We start from the raw sequence: 25,015 nt of genomic DNA on the forward strand, positions 1-25,015 counted from the left end.
CGGAAGGAGGGAGGCGCGGGGAGGCAGGGCCGTGCTGCTGGTTATTATTCGGACGCGTACAAAAGGCGCACGGGCGCGAGGCAGCTGCGCAGCCCGCCCCGCCGCGGGCCGGCAGCTCTGCCGCGAAGGGAAGGGGTGCGGGCCGGGTGGGCAGCCGGGCGCCCTCAGGCGGCTGCGCCCGCCTCAGCTCAGGCGCCGCGCAGTGAGCCGCAGCGCCAGCCGCCCGCCCCAGGCCCAGGCCGGCCCAGCGCGGGCAGAGCCCCCGTCAGCCGTAGTGGTACACGAAGTCGTAGCTGCTCGGCTCCTTGGGGATGGGTGGTGGTGCTTCGGGAATCTGGATGTTCTCCAAGTCCAGGAGTCTCAGCTTCATTTCCATGCTCAGCAACGTGTCGAGATCACTCTTAGTTAGCTCACTGGACATGTCCTTCCCCAGGAGAGCATTAAGCCCATCGATCCAGATACAGTACTGTAGAGAAGAAGGGTAACTGACAGCTCCACATATAAGCGATAGATACTCCTTATACAGCTCCAAAATAGGAAACATAGGAGAGAGTTAATCAATGGGGCAGGGAAAAAAAGGAGGGTGAGCAGAGATGGCCTATGTAAATTAAAAACTGAGAGGTAAGCATGAGCTTATGGCTCCAGTGAGAGGGGCAAGAGTTGTGATCGTGGCGTAACAGCAGAGAAAGCAAATCCATTTTAGGAATCCGTGTCTTATAGAACAGTAAAGAAGGAATAACTGACCAGGAAGAAAGAACTTTTCATCATGCCTTTGAAAAGCAACCCATCCTTCTCAATTTCCTAAAGTAGACTCCCCAGGGCAGTGGTCACAACATCAAGTCTGACAGCATTCAAGTGTTTGGAGCACACTCAGAAATACGGTTTGATTTTTGAGTAGTCCTGGAAGGAGCCAGGACTTGGACTCAATAATACTTGTAGGTCCCTTCCAACTTGGGAGATTCTATGACACATATTAACCGCTGTGCTTCTTACCTCGTATTTGTTAGGTGCAATGAAGTTCAAAGTCTCATCAGGATCATATAATATTGAGAAGGCCAATTCTAACACTTCCTGAATGGAAGAGAATTTTTTGCTCATTAACTGAACAAAATATCACAGCACCTTCAACCTGCTAACACAAGAGCAGCTGTCTTGTTGCAGCTCAGCGCGCTTTCCCATAATAGTATTTTTAGTCATTGTGGCCTATAGCAAAACCAGACTATGCTCACGGCACCCTGCAATCACAAACTAGAACTAGGAAAAGGCAGAGATATTGGATGTATTTTTGTAAATAATACTCCAGACAAGTCGCAATTTGGAAAACTATTTGCTCCTCTTGCTTACTCCCAGTTTTCATCTCTATAACATTAGGTATTACGTGTAGGCAAAAACAGAACACTTACCTTGTTCTGTTTCAACGCACTTTTCTCCTTCATGTGTGGACAGTCCTTCCCTGTGACGATAGCTTTGATGTCTGCAACTGGAACTAACAATAAAAAAGTAAAACTTGCACAAAGGAAATCCTAACCAGGAAGAGACAGAATTTTTTCTTTGCAGCTGTGCATTTTTCCTGGTTTTGTAGTTCATTACTGCAGTTTTCCAAAATATGTTATTTGTAGCACATCCCTGCAGTTGGCTACCACAAGAAATACCAAGCAATTGCCAGGACAAAAAGAATTTGTGCAAGGATCAAAACCTGATCTCATTGCAGTTAGTTTCAGCCACAGCTCTTCTTCTCTCTTCTCTGAGATGGTACTCAAAACAACCTCTAGATGGCAGTGCACAGAACAAGTCATAGTGGACTCAGAACATAGTAATTAGGACTTACTTTTTTCCTGCAGTGATTCAAAGGTCACTTCCCCCTGGGCATTATCTTCCAGATCCCCATAGTGTAACACCTTGTGATTCAGCGCCAGGCGACAATACCAAAATCTTTCTGGAATACATAGAAAGTAGACTAAACTGAGCAAGATCATTCACGTAAGATCTTACAGCCACTATGTTGTTAATGGTCTCCCCAGCCCAACCCCTCTACTCCAATTCCTCAGCATTACTTCCTGTTCATAAGGGGATAGCTGTATTCTTAGAAATTAACTTCTGTTCCATCCCAAACTATTGGCTGGTACAGGTAATCAGATAAGACCAGGTAATCAGCTTCCCTTTCCAGCAACATGCTGCTCTCAGGTTAATCCTTAGGCATTATTTGCCTACAGTTCTTCACATGAAGAGATGCAGTAGACACTTATCTTACCTTGCCTTCTGCGATTTCCAATTTTTCGAAAACTACTTCCCTCACAGAGCCTGTTCAGGCGCTGTTGTTTTATCAGCTCCAAGATCTCAGGCTGGATTTTCTCTCTGAGTTCCCTGGTGATCAAATATGGAAAAGTAAGCAGAAACTAGAGATAACAGCAAGCACAGAAGCAATTCTTTTTGTTAGGCACTTACACAATAGGTGGTGACTGGAAGTCATCCTGGCTCATTCGCTCAGACTGGCGTAGTCGCAGAATCTCAGAATAGCTTAGGCTGCGCAGTTTGCTCTTGAACTGGTCCAAAGAGTTAGGTTTGGAGGGGAGAGCTCGTGTGATCTGTTCCCTCACAACCTGCATAACCTAAAGTGGTTGGGAAGGGTGAAAAGCAAGTCACATTCTTGCTGTTTAACAGCAGCAGAGAACCAGGGCAGAGCTCAATGTCAAAGAACAGACATAAAATAACCATGGCCAGGAGTGTCAATATATCGGTGGCTTTGAAGATCCAGACGGACAAAGGATGATCTTGGGTCATACCAAATAAAAGTTTGGACAATCCTCCCTTACAGCCCACATCAATGCCCTGTGGTACCCTTCCCTTCTTTTTAACCAAATGTATTTGTCACTCAACCAAGGCTGAGCGAACACACTGTTCTGCAAAAGATTGTACCAAAACTGCTCTCCTCACTCTGACCTTATTAAAATCTTCTGCTGTCGCTCTCATTTCTTTCCAGGTCTTGTTCAACAGCTGGATGCAGATGGCAAACAGCTCCTCAAATGCACGGTCATGGGTGAAAAACATGGGGTGATAGTCATTCCGGCCTTCATTGGCTTCAGGAATACACAGAAACCACAACCATATGAACATACAGCACACAAGCTACTAAGAGCATCTAAAATCCACTACAGTGACAAGAAGCCAATGGTGTACAATAGCACTTACTCAAAAGAGATGAAGACAGTTCAGTGCTTTGTCTCCCCATAGACAGTCCCTGGTGGGAATGGCAACTAGCCCCACACTTCATCATATAAGCCTCTGCGACTAATGTTTTTTTTACTGGTTTTTAACCATTTTTACTGTTTTTAACCATTTTTACTGTTTTTAACCATTTTTACTGTTTTTCCTCCGACAAGATTTCTTCCAATTGCTAATCATCTCCAAATGCTTTTTTGAGACTGTCTGAGCTACTAAACATAAGTTTATGATGGTTTCTAGAAAGGCTTTTATATAGTGCCCTGCTGAAGCCTTCCATTAGTGTCAGTTTTTAAGGAGAACTAGAGTCCACATAACAAAATTTCTCATTTAACTTCAACACTGGTATTATCATGGGGACACTGACAATGCAATTCCAAGCTCCCACTGTCCTAACAAGGCAGAAATGAGACCAATGTATAAATGTTTGTGAGTCTTGGTCAGCCTGTAAGGTACCCCAGCAAGCCTCAGCCCAGCAACTCAGGAAGATGACGTAATGTTACTTACGGAGTTCCCCAACTTGCAGAATCTCACAAAGCATCCTGGTAAGCTCAATAGCACTGCGTCCAAAGGGACACTCATGCTTATCTTCTCGACTGCTGTTCTCCAGAACAATCTGCAGAAAGAGGATGCAACAAACAGCGAGCCAGAAGAGTTGCCAAGGTGTTTGTATCTGCATAGAACAGCAGTTTCACTCACCCGGATATAGGTGTCCTGATGAAATTTGGCCAAGTACAGCATGTTATCCAACGCCAGCATCCCTGGAGGAGTCTGAGTAAAATCCATGGCTGGATTGATGTGATTCTGTGAAAAGAGCATGCAGAAAGAACCCAAAGAAATTAGCCCACAGAAATGTTGTAAGAACCTTTTCTGAATTAATTTTACAACAACCTGTTCATCAAGCACTCCTTCACATCTATCCAAGAGGTAACCATGGACACTTGCTGACAATGCTATCTGAACTTCCTAGAAGAGAGGCTGATTCTGAGTTCTTCACAGAATGGGTAAGTAAGTATCTTCAGAGGATGTCCCTAACAAGCCCTGACATTTATCCAAACAGCAAGTTATTAATAATCTGCTCTGGGAGTCTGAGTTTAGCTGAGTTTCTAAAACTCAGATAACAGAAGCATGGTGAAGCAAACAGCTGTTTCTGTTTCTTTTTCCCCACCACTCTCTCTAAATACATACAGTGAATCCCAGCATCTTGTAGTCCTTGGTGTACATTGCTTTGCGTTTTTCTGTTCCACTGCCAGGGATGGTGTTGCTGTCAGATTCTGCATCAAATGCAATTCTTCTCAGCTCAAATATGATGTCTCTCTGTGCCTGAGGGACAGAAGGGAGGGAAACAGTAACACGTAAGCAACCAGTAGGACAGTGCTTTCACATAATGCGCAGTTCCACCTCTCTCCATAGCTCATGTAGTGAACACAGAGGTGCCAAAAGTCATTAGCATTACATAAAATAAGGCAATCCACTTCAAAATAGCAAGTTTAAGTATATTGGATAAAACAAAGTGTTCGTTTGCATTTTCTTTTAACTGACCCAAGCTTACTTAAAGGCAATTTATAAGCATTTCATTTATTTAACGTTAAGGTATTTTTCATTCAAGACTACTGTACATATAAGAACTAAGTAACGGACACTTTAATAAGTGCCTGGCTTCCCTGCATATTGCAAGGGAAAGTATCAGATAAAAGCAAATGCCCTCAATAGAGGCAGAGGAATCAGTTTGACAGCTGGCATCACAGAGGTCAAGAAAGGAATACATGGCTTCCAGCGACCACTTACAACTAAAAAAGCCCCATAGCATACAGCAGGTTAGTCATGAGCATACCAGAATCTCAAAGACCACAATATGAGGAGTAGCTTCAAAACTATATGCAAAGTCTATACAAACTCTATGGAGCAAAGCATCCTAGGAATAAGGGCCCTTATAGCTTCTATTCTATCAATTCTTACTCAGCTCTAATAGTGACCTGATCATTGGGATCCATCTTGGTCATCATTCTCTCTTCGAGGAGATTAAAAGTCAGAACCTGTAGCACATACAGCTGATGTGCCATTTCTGTTTTAATTGGGCGGTTTCCTCTGATCACATGCTGCAAAATAAAGGATAGGGTAGGAATGAAAATAATATACACTGACACTGAGGTGTTAGCTGCAAGCACATGGCAGGTTGCATGTACATCTCTGTATATGAAGATTCAACTGTTTAACTTCCGTATTTCATCAGAAGCATAGTGTTAATGCTCTCTAACAGCAGGAAGAAGCATGCTGATTAACTCTCTTTTGAACAAGTGATTCCAATTTCACCTTTGAAAGAGTCACTTTTCTGGAAATGCCCTGAGGGCAGCAGAATTTACACTCTGCACAAGTGACACTTCTATTGAGAAAACATTAGTAAGCACTCTGTCATTTTGGACATACTCACGTTCAGGATTATAGACCTCAGGTGCTTCTGGGCAAATGCATTAGCCATTTCCTGTTGGGGATTTAAAGATGGAACAAAAATGAGTGAAATATAAGAAGTCTACATCATATAAAAAGGAGAAAAAGAATGACACCTATGAATTAGAGAGAGCATTGACAAATAAAGTGCTTTCACCACAGATTGTCAATTTAGCATGGGGTCTTACCACAAAGTAAGCATTAAGTTGGGATGCTAGGGTCATCTTTACTATGGCCCAAGTCATGGATGGGCCTACAAACATCATTAATATGAAGGAAGGCTCTAAGGTAACACAAGAACAGAAGAAAATTTAGCTTAAAACTGGACATCTAATGATACCTCAGCATCAGGACATATGGCTGCAGGGAGTATACTATGGGCTGCCCAGAGAATCTGTGATCTATAAAAGGTTCCTTCAGTGAGTGCTTTGCAGCTTTCTATGGCTAGATTCTATATTCTATTTCTATTACCAAGAGAACAAGAACCAGAGGACATAGTGTTCAGTTCTCATCTATCTCAAAACTCTCCCTCTGAAATTTATATTTCCTTTTGTCTCAGTTCCTAAAGAGATGTTTAGAAATCAGTTTAAGGACAATTTTTAGAACCACTCAAGTGTACAAAAAAAAAGGTGGGGGGGTGGCATAAGTGAACTTCATGCTTAAAGAAAACCTTCCAGTTACCACTTTTATGGTATGGCTTCCTTCCCCAGATGAGGAGTGTTTCCCAACCATCAGGTCGTGATGCCAAACAGATGCAAATATCTGCTGCTAGCTTTCAATTCTGGGACCAATTGCACATGCACTTGCAAAAACTTAAGCAGTTGGACTTCCCTTGTGAAAATGCACTTTTTGAAATACCAGCAATCTCATTACACCTGAAAGGTGAGCAGCACAAGTGCTGATGTCAAGATATAATGTTATCTGAAGGTTGCTGGTATAAGCAACATCTTTGGGTAAGAAAAATCTGTTGGGTGATATGTCATCTGGAAGAAGTCCAAAAGAACTGTCAGTCCCAGATCTCTTCACAGTCTCATGCAGCACAGATTGAGAATTGGAAACAGATGTGCAGTCTTAGTCAATTCCATTCAATCAGCAGCACATTCTGAGCAACCCAAGACAGTTCCAACTGCTCACATCAACCCTGCTCTCAGGTTGCATAAGGAGTATGGTTAAAATACGTATATTGACCTCATTCTGAGTCCCTACAATCATTTTTTCTCCAAGAAGAAAACTTTGAAGAGTCCTCTATGCTGACTTATAGCCAAGCCATAGTGGCTGCCAAGTGACACTCATGTTACAACCAAAATGAGTCAGTGCTTGGATGGAAGGTATCTAAGAAGCATCTAAATGAAGTAGGAAGTGATTTCTGATTGCCTTCCAAGTCATTATTTTTAACTATGACTGATAGGAACTATTACTCTAATAGAGTAATGCCTGCTGTTAGAATTTGTTCATGCACGCAACACAATTCTTACCCTAAAGGAATTAGTTTGCACATGGGACCAAGGTGACTGAAGCACAAACAGTGGGAAGGATGAAGACAATTAAATGGTTCTGAATAGCATAGTAAGTAGCATGAGGACACACACAGCCTAACAACTGCCAAAGGACCTATTTTTAGCAGAGTCCAATAATAACCATTTGCTGCCTGACAGGGTCATGGAAACACAAAATCATTTCGGTTGGAAGGGACCTATTCCTTCTGGTTCAAGCAATGTGAGCTCAAGATCAAGTTGCTCAGAACAGTGTCTAGTCAGATTTTCAGTATCTCCACTGACAGAGACTACACACAACCTCTCTGGGTAACCTGTGCTGGTGTTTGATTACCCCCGTATTACGATTGCTTTCCCTTGTGCTCAGGTAGAATTTCCCGGGTTTTAAACTTTGACCATTGCCTCTTGTCCTGTCAATAAGCACTAATGAGAAAAGTCAGGCTCCTTCTTCTTTATTCCCTTCCATCTGATATTTATACACATTGATAAGATCCCCTCAAGCTTTCTCTTCTTCAGGCTGAGCAATGCCAGGTCTATCAGCCTCTATTTTAAAGATGCTCTCATCACGTAATAATCTTCATTGCCCTTTGTTACCATGTGGATTGTACTCAAGAGAAGGAAAGAAAGAGAAAAAAAAAAAAGATTCCTTGGAATTTTGTTTGCTATGAAGTTTATTATCTGGGCCAAATTACTAACAGAGGAGTACTATGTTCTTTCTCATTTTCACGTGTTAAACATATCGATTAATTTTGGATATTATGTAGTTTACTGAGGCTATAGTTTCCCTTCTGATGGCACTCATCTTCGGCAAAAATAGAGCATTCTTTATGCCACCCAGAAAACCTAAGAAATATGCCAGAATCTCAAGATACAGAGGGTTTCAAATCAACCTATTAATACGAGTGATGATTCCCTTGGAAACAGAATGAGGCTAAAAAAAAAAAAAAAAAAAAGAGAAACAACCCAAACTTTCTCTTAGTACAACCCCCATGAAGGAGGTCATAGATTAGGCAGAATTTATGCTCTAGCCCCCAGAAAATTTTGGGACTGCTCTGCAGTATATTTTGTGACTGCTCTTCACAGCTAAATATCTACCTTTGTAAAGACTCAGGTGGATATGAAACTAACACTAAGGCAGGCTAGATTTGTGGTATAAACTCAGGCTTTAAGTTTAAAGAGACAGATGTCTACAGAACTGTCTCCAGTTTTCAGTTTTAAAATTGGTTCATGTGATTAGTTTTATTGTATCAGTTTCCAAAGTAAAAGCAAGCCTTTCATGATCATCTTTAATATTCTGTGTGCACAATAGGTCATTCAATTTTTTCTTGCCACTGATTCTTCTTCCCTCAAAATCTGAGCCTATTCCCAGGAGTCCCCCCATTATTTTCCCTAGGCTCATCCACTATCTGAAGCTTTTATGCATTGTCTCTATGATACAAGGAGGCATAATTGGAGAAAAGCTATCACGCCTACAGTTCCACATGACCAGCCCCCAGCCTCGAGTTACTTACAGTGATGGGCAGGTCTAGAGGGTTAAGCAGCTTGTCCTGCTGGCAGAAAGCAAAAAAGGCACAAAGAGAAGCAGACAGGATTTAGCTCAGAGCTGAGTCCAGAGAAAAAAAAAAAAAAAAGAAAAAAAAAAGACAAACAGGGCACTAGAGAAGAAAGGTTTAACGCAGCAAAGCTACACAATACAGACATATGCACATCTTGCATGTAGCTGAGATGTCAGGGGTTTCCTCAGAGCAGGTGTTCCATTTCTACATTTGCCAGCAGGAATATCCCCATATAACTTAAGAAAGTTTTGTTGTTGTTGTTAAGCACCTGGAACACCAAGGACACTACTCACAACCTCCCTCTTCCTTGGTCTCCCATACAGAATTCAGTTTCTTTAAGAAGTTTCCATGCTGCATAGATTTTTTTTTCTGTCTCAAGGCATTTCAAATCCCTTTCTGAGCATCTCCTAAACAAAGATGTGCAGCTTAAGAAATCATTAGTAATAGGATAGCATTTTCTACCCCTGTGCTGCTACACTGAAATACCTGTTTAAGTGCTTGGCAAGGTCTGAGGCCTGCCTTGCCCAGCCAATTCAATTTCTGAGGCAAAAAGGTAAACCAGGAAGCATGAAGTAAGCTAGGAACCATAATTCAGGTTTAATGTCAGTAAGCAGCTACAAACCTGTCTCTTGTCCTCAGGTGCCTTCAGAAAGAGGGCATTAATAAGGGCAATGGCGTATGTCTGGATCTCTTGGTTTGAGCTGCAGAAACAGTAATGGGAAACTAATAAGAAGAAAACATACAGTATAGAAAACAATAGCTTGCTGCTTTCCCTTCATGTAAAAACATTTACTGCAGCTCTCTTGCATTTCAGTAGACAGGCAGGATTCTGGTAATCTACTTTTATGTCATCCAACCTTTCATGAGAACTGAGGAGGCTCAGGGGAGACCTTATTGCTCTCTGCAACTACCTGAAATGAAGTAGTGAGGAGCTGAGGGCTGGCCTCTCGCAGATAACCAGTGAGAGGACTGGAGGAAATGGCCTCAAGTTGTGCCAGGAAAGGTTTAGGTTATAAATTAGGAGACATTTCTTCTCAGAAAGAGTAGTCAGACATTGGAACAGTTTGCCCAGGGAGGTGGTGGAGTCACCGTCCCTGGGGTGTTTAAGGGAAGGTTGGACATGGTGCTCAGGGACATGGTTTAGTGGGTGATGTTGGTGGTAGGCGGATGGTTGGACCACATGATCTTGGAGATCTTTCCCAACCTTAATGATTCTATGATTATAAAATGTGACATAAATCGTCAACTGAATAGAATAATTTAGTTGGAAGGGACCTACAAAGATCATCAAGCCCAACTGCCTGACCACTTCAGGGCTAACCAGAAGTTGAAGCATATTATTATGGTCATTATCCAAATACCTCTTGAACACTGACAAACACAGGGCAAACACCTCGCTAGGAAGCCTGTTCTAGTGTCTGGCCACACTCACAGTAAAGATTTTTTTTCCCCCAGTATCTAGATAGCTCCATTATTCAAAAGATTGTGCAAACTGCAGCCCAGCAGAGCTCAGTGTCTAGCACCACCACAGTTACTTTTCTGTGCTGAAATTATCTGTGTAAAACCTAGCTATACTGCAGTCTATTATATAGCTACAGCTATAAACTTAAGTGGAGCACATCATTTTTCTCACTGTGTTGATGGAAGCCACTGAACACTTTCATCTCTGCCAATGTAACTGATGTAGAAGCATGCCTCTATTTATGGCACTGCTCTCCAACCTCGCGTCATGGGCCCAACCCATGTCTTTTTCTTATTGTCACTGAAGAGCCTCTTGAGGTAAAGGTTGCTTAGTCCCCTCCTAAATCACACATAGCGTGCGGTTTCACTTGTAATGTTTTCAATAAGTTTCTGAATGCTGATCACATTATTTTCCACCCCCATCTTGATTCAAGATTCTCCATCAAATTCAGTTTCATTTTCGGTTTTCTATGACTCCTGGGAGAGTTCTGCAGAACTTCAAGATCTTTTGATTAACACAGGTCCAGTACATCACCTAACTGAATACACACACCCGTGCTTTTTATAAAACTTATAAAGCTAAAACATCTTCTAGCTTAAATACTTATTTTCCCACTTTGGCATTTATCCATGGTATATCTGTGGATAACAACAATATTGTCTTTTCTACTGTTCCCTCCGAGTCTTCCTCATTCTGATCAATCTGTTTTATTTCACACAAACAAATGTTCTTGCATCATTCTAGCTTTGCCCTGGGCCTCCAAGATCTGCAGGTCTCTCAAACGTCACTTCACCTGTTCTACTATTTCTGGGGCTTGCTTTCACCACCGTTTGCTTTTTAACATAGCAAAACAATTTTTAAATTAAGTTTTCCTCTTCAACTCATCCCTTTCAGACTTATCTCCATTGACATGTTCTTCCAGAATCTATCTGTTAAGTATTCTTCCCTATTCATACTCTTGCCAAACAAGCATGGCAAATTCTGACTCACTCTGCAGCCTCTTTCCACAGTACTCCACACACAGGAACTATCTTCAGTAACCTACTTAAAAATAATATTTCCCTAAGCTTCTGCATCTAGTCATCTGCCACCTTTGCCCATCTCTGAACTGTATCTACTAGAATCAAAGAGTTAATCATCTGTTTTTCATCCCACATATTAAGGAAGAGAACAATGGCTTTTCTTGCTTTCTTCCCTACTTCTCTTCTCCTCTTTCCAAATCATCTGTTTCTGACCAATTAATATACATCTTTTACGGTTGTTTATCTAGTTCAGTTCTACTCTTCCATAAAAAGAGAAACATGCACTTGTAAGGGATCTAAGTAGTTTGTTTTCTCAAACCTTTTGACTTGGAAAATGCAGAAAACTCCATTTGTGAACATAATAATCTTAATCAAGGAACTGTATTTTAACTAAACTGTAGCGCAAATGGATGCATCACTGTGACCATAAAATGCTCATACATTTGACCTTAGTTAACGAACAGAAAACCTGAAGAGGTTCTCATGAACACTTTGTTCTGCAAGGGGTATGCTATTTCAGCTTTATAATTTCTATTTTAGTAAAACATACTGAGGGGTTTGTTCTAACACTGAACATACCTTTGCTGCTGTTTAGGCAAAGTATCTTTAAGACATGTACTCATAACCTTAAGTGCTTACAGAACACATTTTTCTAGGACCATCTCTTTTTCTTTCTCCCATTTTAAATGTTAGAATTCCTCAAGTTCAAATAAGACATCATATCAGTAATACCTTCAAAATAGCACCTTTATGTATTTAAAACATAAAAGGATAAATTTTCAAATTAAAAGAGATTCATAAAATTGATTTAGATCACACCACTGTTTGGTGGATACTCACACTTGCAGATGAGAAATGAGCTGCCCCACGGTGATCTCTTCTGCTATCTTCTGATACAGAGTCTGACTGTTCAACACCATGCTTTCTAGAATGGCTAGGGATCGTTGGAGTATGGAGACATCTACCATAGGCTGACTCACATACCCTGCAATCTAAAACCAGATGAACCATCAGGTCAATATATGCCCATCCAGGAAACCTTGTGCTGAATGAGACAAGCTTAGAGAAATATGGTTCAGAAAGCTGGGCTAAAATTGTAAGATTGTACTGGGCTCTCAAACAGTACTCAGCTTCTCACAGTCACTATGTAGGTCCTGGATGCTTCATTAAAGCTCAAAATAAAATAGCATGCACTCACCCCCTTGACCCAAACTTGCCTGTTTGATGAAGGTTATTGAAACCATGTCCCAGGAGACAATACCATGGTCCATTAGCTCCAAGAAGGCAGTCAAGGTGAAAGCCAACATTTCACTGTAACTAAGAAAATGAAGAATGCAGTTACAAGCAAGTTAGTAGTTTGGTAGCAAGGAAGAAGCCTATCCAAGCTGAATTAAGTGAAAAATGCCACCATCTTTTCCTAATACAATAGACTGCAATTTGTCAGCTAAGGGACCAATAAAGCGTTTGCATTTAAGAAGAGAATTTTATTGTTCTGTGTAATGCTATTTTATTTTTTCTGATTATAAGCACAAATTAAAACCAGCAACAATAAGTCCCTAGTCCTGCCACCAAAGACTCACCATCACCTGGATCAGTAGCCGGCTAGTCAAAGGAATAACAGTAGCTATGCAAGAACAAAAGAAAGAATGCAGTATTTATTCCTGAGCAATGCACAGAATCACTACTCAAATTCAACATTTTCATGGGAGGAAAAGAACAATAAACAAACAAAAAAATCGTTATAGGGACAGACAGTTAAAAAAAGACCAACTTGAAAAGGAGAAAACTTCTTAAGATGATCAACTGTGTTTTTCAACAGTCATCATATTTGAGCTCCAGAGAAAATTATTGCACAAAAAATGCAGAAGTCTTTGGAAAGGATAAACCCTTCACAAACACACAAAAAACAAAGTGTTTTAACACCAGAGAAAAAACAAGAAAACATGTCATGCTGTAAATAGTGGAACCTGGCTTCAAACAAAACTAAAGCACAGTACAAATTGTGAAAAATTTAATACAAAACCAGAACAGTGAAGGGAAAAAATGACCATGAGATATGCTGAAAACATTAGTTGCTCATATATCAAAAACAGACGATCAATAAGCGTAACAACAATAATTTATCAAGACTTTTAAAGTGCTTCCAATGAAAGAACAACTAGAGTGGAAAAGCCAAGTAAAATTATTTGCATCAGAGTTCAGCATGAATGTGCTTGGAGAAACCTCAAGAACAAGCCATAAAATATGAAAAACAGATGTACAGGAACAGACAAAATTCAAACAATTCCAAAAGAACTAAGATGCACTACTGTCAAACTATCTATTGTGCTGTACAGAAAGCAGAAAATAACTTTTTCTAATAACACTACTATTTAAAGAGGACTCCAGCAAGAACATGAAGGACATATCAGGTATTTGTAATTAATACGATATGGGGAAACTATAATAAAAGAATAATACCATTACAAAAAGATGAAAAAAGAAGATATTTCATGGAAAGGAATTGCCACAGCTCTTCTAGACGGGAGTTATGTTTCACATGTGTACGTTTATTGGGCTTGCACGGCAAGGTTTTTGGAGTAAGGGGGCTGCAAGGAGAGAATGGAGCTGCTGGGGGTCAGACTCAGCCAGTCCCAGGCAGCTGTGTGATGAACATGACGCTAGCCAAAGCTAGGTTGTCCGCAGCACTGGTGGTGCCTCTCTGGAAACAGATGTCACAAAGAGTATTAAAAACAAACAAACAAACAAAAAAAAAACCACCATCACCACAAAAAACAAACAAACAACACTGCATGGCAGCTGAGAGGGGAATGAGAAAAATATGAGATAAATGACTCTGAAGACACCGAGGTCTGTGAAGGAGGGAAAGGAGGTGCTTCAGGCACCAGAGCACATTCCCCTGTAGCCAATGGAGAAGACCATGGTAACACAGGTTGTCCCCAGCAGCCCATGGAAGACCATGGCAGAGCAGCTACCAATACTACAGCTAACAGAGAACTGCACAACACAGGAGGTGGAGGATGCACCTAAAGGAAGGTGCAGCCCACGGAGAGCCCAGGCTGGAGCATGCTTCTGGCAGAAACCGTGGCCCATGGAGACCCATGCTGGAGCAGTCTGTTCCCAAAGGACTGCACCCTGAGGAAAAGACCTATGCTGGAGCAGTTCTTGAAGAACTGCAGCTCCCAAGTCAAGTCTGTTCTGCCCACGATAGTGACTGGTAACCTGTCTTTATCTCAACGCACAAGCTTTTTCATCTGATTTTCTCCCCATTGTCCTGTAGGAGAGGAGGAGTGAGAGAAGCTTGGTGGGCATCTGGCTGCCAGCCAAGGTTAACCCACCACATAGTGAAGCACAGAAGAAATCGGTAAGACAGGATGAGAACAGTTAAGTTTGACTCTGAAAAATATTTTTAGGAGGTGCTTCCATTAACAGTCTCAAAAACAAAGCAAAACAAAACAAACAAAAATAAAATAAAAATATCTGTTAGCAGATGTAGGTTGGTGAAAACAAAGCCCTTCCTTGCATTAGTAACTGACTAAAGGGCAACAGATAAAAGGGTAGAAATTAAATAGCCAGGTTCCAAAACAATGAAAAGTTACAAACAAATTTCCCAACTACGAGCCAGTAACAAGTAAACGTGAAACTTCCTTCCACACAGTACGACTATAGATGCCAAAAGATGGAAGAAACGCCCAAAGGTTCTTAAGGAGATAAAAATTCTGCTCAGGAAATTCAGAAGTTGGAAACTGTTGAAGATGGAAGAGTTATACTTTCCCTTATATACATTTCTTAGTCCTTTCCATTTCCTGAGATAAACAAACCTTTGGCCTTTATGTCAATTCTTCTGATGCAGATGAAAAAGTACCAGCCACATATACAAGAGCCAGCAATGTGCTTTCTGCTGACTGGAATGTAAATACCGCCAGTTCTAAATGAATGTTCTTGTGTGCAGCTGTATGTGGGTTTTAAAATGGACTACCTTATTCATCTGCAGTCTGAAGCAGAACTGCTTTAAGAGATTATGAGTGTAAGAAAGGTAATAAAAGTCTTTTAGTCATTATGAGGTTTACCAAAAGACTAAAAAATCTTTGTCTATATTACTACACCAGCATTTGCTATGAGGTTAGATGCTTAATGCCACTTCAGCAAGCAAATTAGCCCTGATTGAGGCCCTGTTTTATTAACTCAACAGCCCTGCTCCAGAGTCCTGGAATACAGTAAACTTACTGGGATAGAAGCTTGGTCCCGCTCTCCACAAGCCGTGTCAGCACTGTAATCCCTTCCATGTTGATGAACTCTGTGGCAAAGGTCACATCTGCTGAAAGTTTAGCCAATTCCTTCATGGCATCCAGTCGAGTGTCCATACTGTGTGACTGGATCCTCTCCATCAGCTGACGAGCTGCCCTAGACTGGGAAGATATAGGGATGATGCTTGTTACAGACTGCAGACTGAGTCCTGCCAACATCGGCAACATTCTGTGAGAAGACTACAGATGGGCAGAGCACAGAGCAAAGCTAGAGAGATACAAGCCATTGACAGAGTAAGTAGCAGGAACGATCTCCAAGTCTAAGATGAACTAAGAAAAGGCTGTTCTGGACAACAGTTGCAGATAGAGAGGAGATAAATAAATAGCATTTACCCTAATGTGTAAAATAGCACATTTTTGTTCTTCACGAGGTGATTGGAAATGGATACAGAACTCTGGACTGAAACCATTAAAGAAATATGTTTTAAAAAATCTCTCTCATTCAAAGAGAAACACAAGTTCATTTTAGGTACCCACATGACACTCTGTAAGATTTCTCAAACACGGATCAATTATGTCCTCTCAACCATCTCTTGCCAAAGTAACTTCTTCCTGTTCTACCCACTTTCAACTAATGACAGTTGCCCAAGAAGGTTTAAGAATTTTCTTAAAAGGAAGCTACAGCAAGTAAATAACATAAAAAAAACATATTTGGGGGATTTATTTACAGAAAGACCTATAGAAAGGCAGAGCACCGAAAAGAAAGATATGCACCACAACCAGGAAGGAAAACAAGAGTATATACTTCACTGAGCAGAATGGCCCAGAGTGAAGGTAAGCCCCCAACAATTCTGGGAGAAAAAAGGAAGAAGAGATGAGAGGCAAAAAGAGCCTACCATAGTAGGACAGATACTGAGAAAAAGGGATGTGAGGAAGTGTTTACCGGGGAGACTGCCAGCTGTAGGATTGTTCCATTCTTGATGTCACAGCGAGTCTGAAAGAAAACACAAACTACATAGAACTGGAGAAAAAGAATGTAACTGGATCTACAGTGCACATTTGCATGCACAAGTAAAGGGGTTCCTATACCACACAGCCCTGGTGAACATATTGAATTGGACCACTGGGTCCTTGCACCTATAGGCATTCAAAGGTAAAAGTGTCAGGTTGCTCAGCTTAATGACATCATTCAATTCTGTATTTTTTATAGTAGAGATGCTGCCCCTCCAGGATTAGTGACAGCATTGCTCTGTGATACTAGTCCAGTGCATCTTCCACTTTTGCCTTGAATATCAGCAAATTGCTCTCTCTCAGACTGACCTGCTCAGTGATGTACAGCTGAGGACCATCAGCATATCGTAAGGTGTAGTATTCAGGGTTTGGCAGCGACCACCTGGAAGAGGAAGGATACGTGAGTTTCTTCTTCCTCTCAATTAGGAACAGCAGCTTGATTGCAGAAGGGTGAAAAAGAACTTCCAAGCAAAGCCTTAGCACAGGAAACTAAGTCTCCCAAAGGGAAGAGAAAGGATACTACTTTTGGGGAGAAGGGACTTCAATCTACTCTAAGTCACATTCTGTGGAATTTCCCAAGATGCCTGCACTTGGGCCAGTCTTCAGAGATGCCAAGGCTGGGGGCACACACATACACTTAGAAGTGGAATAAAGATGCAAAGACTTGGTTTTCCAGCAGTACATTCCTTCTGACGAAACCCAAGCCCATTCTGTGGCCAAAACCGCAGCAGGCAGCATGGATCACACTAGCAGCACATTGACAACCATCAGCAGAGACTTTCCACAGTACCCCAGCAAGACTTGTCAGAGGAACAGACCTTCTCCATAAGGGTTCCCGAAGGAACTAGACTTACCCATCACAGACCTCCTTGATGATGGATGCAAGAGGCCTTTTCTAGAAGAGAAAGAGAGAGTTCTCAGTATCCATGTTCCTCTCAACCAGAAAGGAACTATTTCTATGCTTTCTGCATTCCAGTGTCAAAGTTGTAGTGCGTGGTAGAAACAGGCTCCTCCATCATCTGGTTACCGTGTCTCACCTGATCTATTTCCAGCAGCTGAGCATTGGCACCTGGCCACTCAACAGCAACTTTCACAATATCTGAAGGTGGTGGCATTGCTCCAGACTCCTGCAGATGCCTTTACAACAGCATACAACTCCACACCTGTTAAGAGAAAAGACAGTGAGAGTTCTCTGATAATTATTTGAATTGTTACATTGCACCTGACATCAAGTTTCAAAAAGATACAGAAGACCAGCATTATAGTTTGCTGGACCTGATCAACATGGACAAAACATCCAGTGTACCTGGGACCAAGGCCTCATACTAAAACAGCACATGGTGAAATGTTATGCCTAATGTTATCCCCTAAAGAGTATTTCTGAGAGCTTGTCAGGGTACTCATACAAGACTGAGACTAACTCTCTGATCAGCAAAGCCCCATCTTCCACACTCTCTCTGCACTGCCAGGTCAGTTTTGAGGACTAGCAATAGCTCCCTAAACTCAGCTACTATTTGTATGTGAGAGAAGGAACATACAGACCACGTAGCCTCCCTCCCATGGGCTGATGATTATTGACGCCCTTATCACATTTCTTAAGATACCTTGATCTACTCAGGATACCCAAACGGGCTCCTGTGCAGAGTAGTAGTAGTTAGCTTTATTCCTTTCCCTTTCTATAATAACATCATAATTTCAAAACACAAATATTCATTACAGAAGAAAAGTTAACTCAACATTTGCTCTGGAGGTCTACCTTTCACTCCTTTATCTGCCTTAGAGTACAAGCTTGCGGTCAGGGTTTGATTCCAGACTGTTGTCAGACATGCTGGTTTGTGCTTCATCTGGTAGTTAAGAGGCTGTAAAGAAATGTACTTGTTCAGTTCCTTTTTAACCCTCTCCTAGGCAGAGGAAGTTGCCCTACTGTCTCCCCCAGAGCCATGGAGGGAAAGTCACATTGGAGAGAGATGACCCTTACCACCAGTTCTCAGGTGCAACAGCTTCACGCTTCCAAACATGAGAACTGACTGGCCGCAGAAGTCCTGTCCTTAAGAACTCTTCCTAAGACTCCATTTCCAGCATATCCAGATGGAGATGATAAGCATCTGAAGTACAATTCTATAGCTCCTATGGGAGCTGCTGTTGTGACAACCCAATCCCCCTTTCCCAGAGCAAAGGTGAGACAATACAGAGCAGAGATGCTGTTTCATGATTAACATATTTGCCTGACTTACTTAATCAACTGGTAAAGAGATGCTAAGACAAAGGTAAAACAGCCACCTCTGGAGTTTTCCTGATGTGATGCAAATGACTAATAGAAGGGTGTGCAGAGGAGAGACCTTTCCATGGATCAGCAAAGACCAAGCAGCCAGAGATACCTGGCCCAGGAAGCTGGTCTACATGACTGTCCTGGGACACAGCACTTGTAAAAAAAAAAATTTGCTGAGTCTACCACAGAAGGTGTGTATGCCTAGCCCACACAGGATGTTAGCCTAGAGATCCACAGATGATCTCAATTAACAAAGCTCACATGCCTTTTCCTTCCCCAGCAGAGACTGGTATAACTCCATGGACAGATATGAAAACTCATGCATACTAATGTTTCTCTGCTTCCATGCATGCACAGCCCCCCATGACTATCTTCTCACTCCAGTTCAGGAAACTTCCTAGCCACAGTTTTAAGACAGTGCGCAAACTGTGTCTTTCCTTTCTCTGTTTCCAAGCCTAGAAAAGAACATTACAGCCTCCTGGTGCAGTCTTCCTAAATGGTCACGACATTACCATCACTCCTATCTGCTGGAATTGAGAACGAGGGGTGCAAGTTCAGCATTTCTTTCACATCACCCCCTGGAAATGCTCAGTATTACCACTGCAGCTAGCCTTACCCTCAAGTCCCCACTAGATCGTAGATACTTGCTTTACAATGAAGGCACTTTCTGGTGAGAGTTATTTTCCTATTAAACCAAGCATTGTTTACCACAAGAAACCCTTCTGAAGGTCTCTGCAGTTCCTGCAGGACACAGGAATCTTGAACTCCAAAACTACCTGGGTCCTCAGCCATCCCAAAACGGAGACTGGAATGACATGGGCACAGGAACACCATCCTCCTCCATTCTTATGACAGCTGAATCTCGTCCACTACCATCCCACCCATTGGAAACTATCTGGCAAACCAAATTTCATGATATTCTGAAAATGCAGTTTATCCCTACTCACAGAGATGAATACAGTCACTGCTCCTTCCAACTTTCTCCTTTCTTTTTAGCATCAATCCCAAGAAGCTGTTTACATTTTCTTAGAACCCAGAAAACGACTAAGACTAAACACAATTCATGTGGAAAAGTACCTGTCAAGTTGAACCACCCATAATCCACTCAAGTTAGGTTCAGCTTTGCCAGTTTCTCAAAATAACGTCTCCATCCTTTGAGATAAGCAGCGCAGGACTAGTTCAGACTAACTTTCAGAAAGAGCTGGCCTTCGAAAAGCAACAGATTCAGTGAACCAATCAGGCTGAACAGGTAGGCATTAATGACAATGAGAGAAAAACGTTTATGGTTCTCATCATACAAAATTGCGCAGTAGTTGCGCAAACAACACCTGGTATTTTACTTCCTAATAATGGAGGGAAGACAACCAAGCCATCTCCCTCTACAAGATTCTCTCTGAATAAAAAAAAAAAATACCCCTCTTGACAATGAAAGTGTCCCTCAAAGAAGGTACGCCAGGTAAAAAACTCTAGCTTGAACATGTTGAGATCACGCAAAGGAAAACTGCTCAGCTGAAAGCTCAGTTAGATTAGTATTTCAAAGGAGCCTGTGCAGCCCTAAAGCTAGGCTAGTTCACAAACAGAAAGCACTGACTGTATGCTGTCCTTTGTAAACGTTGTCTCCAAATCTCACGAGCACATGGCAACATACTACTGTTTCTTCATAAATTTTGATTATCATTGTTCTAGTCTCTCACTCCAGGAGGGAAACATACCGACATTTTACTCTTTACTAAGAGACATGTTAACGTGCAGCAAACACATTCTCAGGATGCTTCTAACCATAAACTCATACACAGTTGCTGGTACTATTTTCATACCCATTGCAACCAGCAAATTGGACCCAACTCCTTTCTTCTACACTCATTCTTGAAGCAGATGACCTTCTTTTGTCCAAACTAAATTAAGAAATCGGGCAACAAAAAAGCACTAGGAACCCAGGACCAGAGTAGCCCCTTGCCTCATTGAATAAGCAGAACAAAGCCTGTAGGGATCTGCAGAACAGGAATGCTTTGAACCCAAATATATTTAGAAGACTGCAGCCCTCCATACAGCACTGATTATTAGGGCTAGTATCCACAGCAAGCCTATGATATACCCATAACACCTGTCCTCACTCTGTTCCTAAGTCAATGCCCAATACCTGCTATTTCCAAGGACATAAAAGGTCTCCCAGGCATGCCATACTACAACTGAGAAGTCCCTGCTGATCCTAAAAACATGACTTTCTCTAACATCCAAGTACACTGTAATAAAACAAAGTAGAACCAAGAATGTCTGCTGAAGCAGCAAACTCTGTAGCATCAGCCATTTTGTCTCAGAAATAAATGGATGAACCTAATAAAAACTATGAATCAACCTTTCTCACTTCCTTTCCCTTAACCTTCCCTCTCCCTCATATCATTCAAACTTTCATATGACTTTTGCAGCAATAGCTGATGAGTTACACCTGTTTGGGGCTAATTCTTTAAGTCCATTATGACAATTACTAGTATACAAGAAGTAGCACATCTCTATACAGATTCTCTAGACAAAATACCCAACTTACATGACAGCTCCGGATCTGCAGGACATACAGATTTCTACCAATGAAGTATAGCAACAGACAGGCAATTCACAAATGATATGCAATTTCTACTCACTGATCTCCATTCTGCAACTAAAGCCTGAAATGACTTAAACGTGAAAGCCTGAAAAATCATAATCACACACTATATCCACTAATAAGAGCAGCTTGCAATAACTGGAGAGATAATTACTTATTCCACAAATGAACTAACTCATGACTAGAAACCATCTAAACACACGCTTGCAGCCCAGAAGGCTAACTGCATTCGGGGCTGCATCAATAGAGGAGTGGCCAGGAAGTCGAGGCTGGTGTTTGAGAGCTGGGGCTGTTCAGCCTGGAGAAGAGAAGGCTCAGGGGCAACCTTAATGCATCTTTTCAGTACTTCAAAGGGGCTTATAAAAAAGATGGAGAGCAACTTTTTGCTCAGGCAGATAATGACAGGACAAGGGGGAAAGGTTTTAAATTAAAAGAGGGGGGATTTAAATTAGAGGTTCAGAGGAAATCCTTCACCCAAAGGGTAGTGAGGCACTGACACAGGCTGCCCAGAAAAGCTGTGGATGCCCCATCCCTAGAGGTGTTCAAGGCCAGGTTGGACGAGACTCTGAGCAACCTGATCTAGTGGGTGGCACATCTCTGCCCATGGCAGAGGGTTGGAACTGGGTGATCTTTAAGGTCCTTTCCAAGCTGAGCCGTTCTGTGATTTTATGATTCACCATTCAGCTTTCAAGGCATTGCAAATGTGAAGAGGCAAGGCTCAAAGATCACTTACTTCCTCCACTATTAAGAACTGAATCTGCAATACTCAACTAATATATCCACAATTAAGTAGCATCTGACTAATTACCACTTCTCCCTTTAGCCTCTTGCAGTACAGTCATAGTCCTTTATTCATACTGCAACTTATATTGCAAGTTGCTACTGAAGACATCCACGCAAGAAATTAAAGTTATAACAATGCCTGTCCCAGAACACAGAGAAATACAGTGTTTTACACACCAAAATCAAATACCCAGATTATTAAACACAGAAGCCTTTACAAATCTTTACGGAATTTATCTATCTTCTCTCTTGCAAAGAACGCGATCATTCAGGGAAAGGAATTACATATTAAGATAAAAACATTGATGTTCTGGGAAATTCTACACAAAATCTCCTGTTTCACTAGAAAAAGTACTAGAGGCTACCTCACAGCTCCTACAGACAACACACTCTACCTGCAGCTCCTTCAGTATCCTTGTCACTGAAAACAGAAACCAAACAAGCTTTAATACACTACTTTCATATCTCAAAAAAGCTTTCAGCTGCATACAAACTCAGAAGATAATTTACCGTGATACATTCAGACTGTGTGTGCCCCTAAGTTATTCCATTAATAAGCACATACTCATAACCAGAATTCCTTATTCCAAACAGCATTTGAGGAGCAGCAAACAAAGTGAATGAAACACAGCTTACAGACTATTTCATTCAACAGCAGCACCATGGAACAGATACCACAAGAGCGTACCAAAGACAAGATGCACACATCAAAATGAATCAGCTAAACAGAAGAACATAGAAAAGTAGGAATTAAAAATTCAAAAAGGTACAAAGCACTTCAGTCAGGTCAAACAAACCCTTGAAGGACCTACACAGATCAGTGGCTCAGCAGTATCTGCTTTCCAGAGGAAAGGAGAAGAGAATAGAGACTAGATTTAAAAAAAAAAAAAAAAAAGTGTAAAAAAGTCCAGTCTCTTGGTCTGACAAGAGTGCTTTGAAAGATTTGAAAGATTTTACTGTATGTCTGCAGACGTGAGAGGTGACAGCTATTAAACATTAGAAGAGGTATACTGCAGTGCCCTAGTGACATATCTGATAAAACAACTGCTCAGAAACTCTGGGGAAGAAACAGAGGTTGCAATTTTGCATAATTGTTATGATCAGTTACTTACTGGTCTCTCACAGCACATTCTTTTCAAAAACAGCATGTAAGCAATTCTCACAGTTTTATACTGGGGGAGAGCAGCCAAGCTGAAATCCATCAAAGATGAATTCACTCTGCTTCTGCAGAGTGAGGTCCTTCATACAAATCAGTGGAGTAGGGGTAGCTGCAAGGCAAGTAGAAGTCAGCAGAGCCACTCAACACGCTATTCAAGAGACTTCTGAGAAGCTGCAAGCTAAAACAAGTGGAGTATTTTAAACAGACTTTCCCTATTCACAAACTCAATCTTTTCATTACAGATAGAGAACAAAGCGTGCTGCACACAGAATAAAAATGAGGAGGATGAAAGAACATTCAATGAAAAAGAAAAGCTCCCCCAGTTAACCAGTGAATAGCAGCAGCTTCTGAATCCTCTAGATGCAAAAAGACATCCTAGTCAGTTCTCAGAAAGTCTCCAGACGGTGGTACCAACAGGCCAAACGTGAGGTGGAAGTGACATTAGCAGACTGACCAATTGGACGAGCAAGCAGAGAAGACAGCTTTCTTGACCAAGCAGCAGGAGAGGGCAGCAGACAGCAAAGCCCGATCTGAGGACTACATACAATCTTGTAGGTTATTTCGTCTAAAAGGCAAAGACAAACGTACTCCACTAGAGAAGCCAATGAATCAGGTGAATCAGATCCAATGCCTCTGGGATCCAAAGCTGCCCACGGCTGCACTTTGGCTGTAAAAAAGAAAACAAACAAACAAAAAACACTAAACTAAACAGTCTATGACACTAGACCCAGTCTTGCGACTTCCAACAGTTGGACACATCTGCTAGGAAACACGGAAATAGATAGTACCAGGCAGAAAGAAATAACTGTGTTTTTTTTTTGTTATTTTTAATCAAGTAAGTAAGCTGAAAGAAGGCTGCAAGGCCAGTCAGCAACACCCGGATCGTGGGCCAAAGCCCACTCTAAGGAGCGGACTATTTCTCCAGATGAGCCGCTGTTCCTTCTGTATTTCGGGTCCGCTCAGCTCCCAGGAACCGCGAGCAGCACCCTTCTCACACGGCTTCTCAGCCCGCGCGCTGGAGGCAGCCGGGCGGGCACAAAAGCCCAGTCGCGGCCCCTCCCCGGCTTCGCTAAGAGCCTGGGCGGCGCGGCCCCTCGCGGCTCCAGCGCGGCCCCTCCGGCGCCGGGCGCCGGGCGGGCCCAGCGGCGCTGCGGAGGGCGCCACCAGGCCAAAGCCTCGCGGCGGGGCCGCTGGCTAGAATGACCACGGGCAGGCCCCGCGGGACGAGAGGAAGCAGCGACAGCGACCGCGCCCCCCGCCCCCGCCGCCCCGGGGCAGCTCCCGCCCCCGCCCGCGCCCCGCGCTCACCCAGCTCTGCCGCGGCCGCTGCGCGCTCCGGCCGCCCGGCAGCTCTGGCCGCCCTGCCCAGGCGCTGCAGGCCACTGGCACCGTCGACTGTCACTCAGCCGCCTTCACCGCCCATTGGCGGCGCGACCACTGACGTCACGCGCGTCACGCGCCCGCAGCGCGCTGCCATGGAGACCGCAGCCGGCCCCGCCCCGCCCCACCAGGTCCAGCCGCTCCGGCAGTCGCTGCTCGCCCCCGGCGGCCACCGCCTCCCGGCAGCCTGCCCGCGTTACGCGAACCGAGTCGCCCTCGCCCCGGGCCCCTCCACACTTCTGGCACTGCGTGGGACAGTTCGCCTCGGCTGCTCAGGCCAACGATGCCGGTCTCCGGGACCGGCTCCAACAGAGCAGCCTACCCGCGGCCGTGCCGGCCACTAGCCACAGGGCTAGCAGGGAAC

The 25,015-nt window shown here is 42.7% G+C and overlaps 1 protein-coding gene and 1 long non-coding RNA gene across 12 annotated transcripts; one reads left to right on the forward strand and one right to left on the reverse strand.

Moving 5' to 3' along the window:
* Positions 1-23: 23 nt before the first annotated feature.
* ELMO2 (engulfment and cell motility 2) lies at positions 24-25,005 on the reverse strand. Of its 11 annotated transcripts, XM_035344259.1 has the most exons (25): positions 24,580-25,005; positions 23,860-23,938; positions 23,225-23,380; positions 18,215-18,317; positions 17,496-17,621; positions 17,313-17,353; positions 16,768-16,840; positions 16,391-16,441; positions 15,428-15,609; positions 12,418-12,517; positions 12,041-12,192; positions 9,339-9,417; positions 8,672-8,710; positions 5,651-5,701; positions 5,196-5,318; positions 4,408-4,542; positions 3,919-4,023; positions 3,727-3,835; positions 2,941-3,077; positions 2,446-2,609; positions 2,252-2,364; positions 1,829-1,936; positions 1,404-1,486; positions 994-1,071; positions 24-466 (listed from the first exon to the last, which is right to left on the reverse strand). In XM_035344259.1, the coding sequence occupies exons 5-25, from the start codon at positions 17,571-17,573 to the stop codon at positions 266-268; spliced, it is 2,202 nt and encodes a 733-aa protein (XP_035200150.1). In that variant the 5' UTR covers positions 17,574-17,621; positions 18,215-18,317; positions 23,225-23,380; positions 23,860-23,938; positions 24,580-25,005; the 3' UTR covers positions 24-265. The 11 variants fall into 11 exon arrangements, with proteins under 11 accessions (XP_035200150.1, XP_035200151.1, XP_035200152.1 ...); XM_035344260.1 differs by lacking the exon at positions 23,860-23,938; XM_035344261.1 differs by lacking the exon at positions 23,225-23,380.
* On the forward strand, positions 3,497-20,177 carry LOC118176965. The gene is made up of 3 exons (XR_004755609.1): positions 3,497-3,507; positions 8,905-8,909; positions 20,041-20,177. It is a non-coding gene; the product is annotated as an uncharacterized LOC118176965 (long non-coding RNA).
* Positions 25,006-25,015: the final 10 nt, after the last annotated feature.

Source organism: Oxyura jamaicensis, chromosome 20, assembly GCF_011077185.1.
Source record: "Oxyura jamaicensis isolate SHBP4307 breed ruddy duck chromosome 20, BPBGC_Ojam_1.0, whole genome shotgun sequence".
Taxonomy (NCBI): domain Eukaryota; kingdom Metazoa; phylum Chordata; class Aves; order Anseriformes; family Anatidae; genus Oxyura; species Oxyura jamaicensis.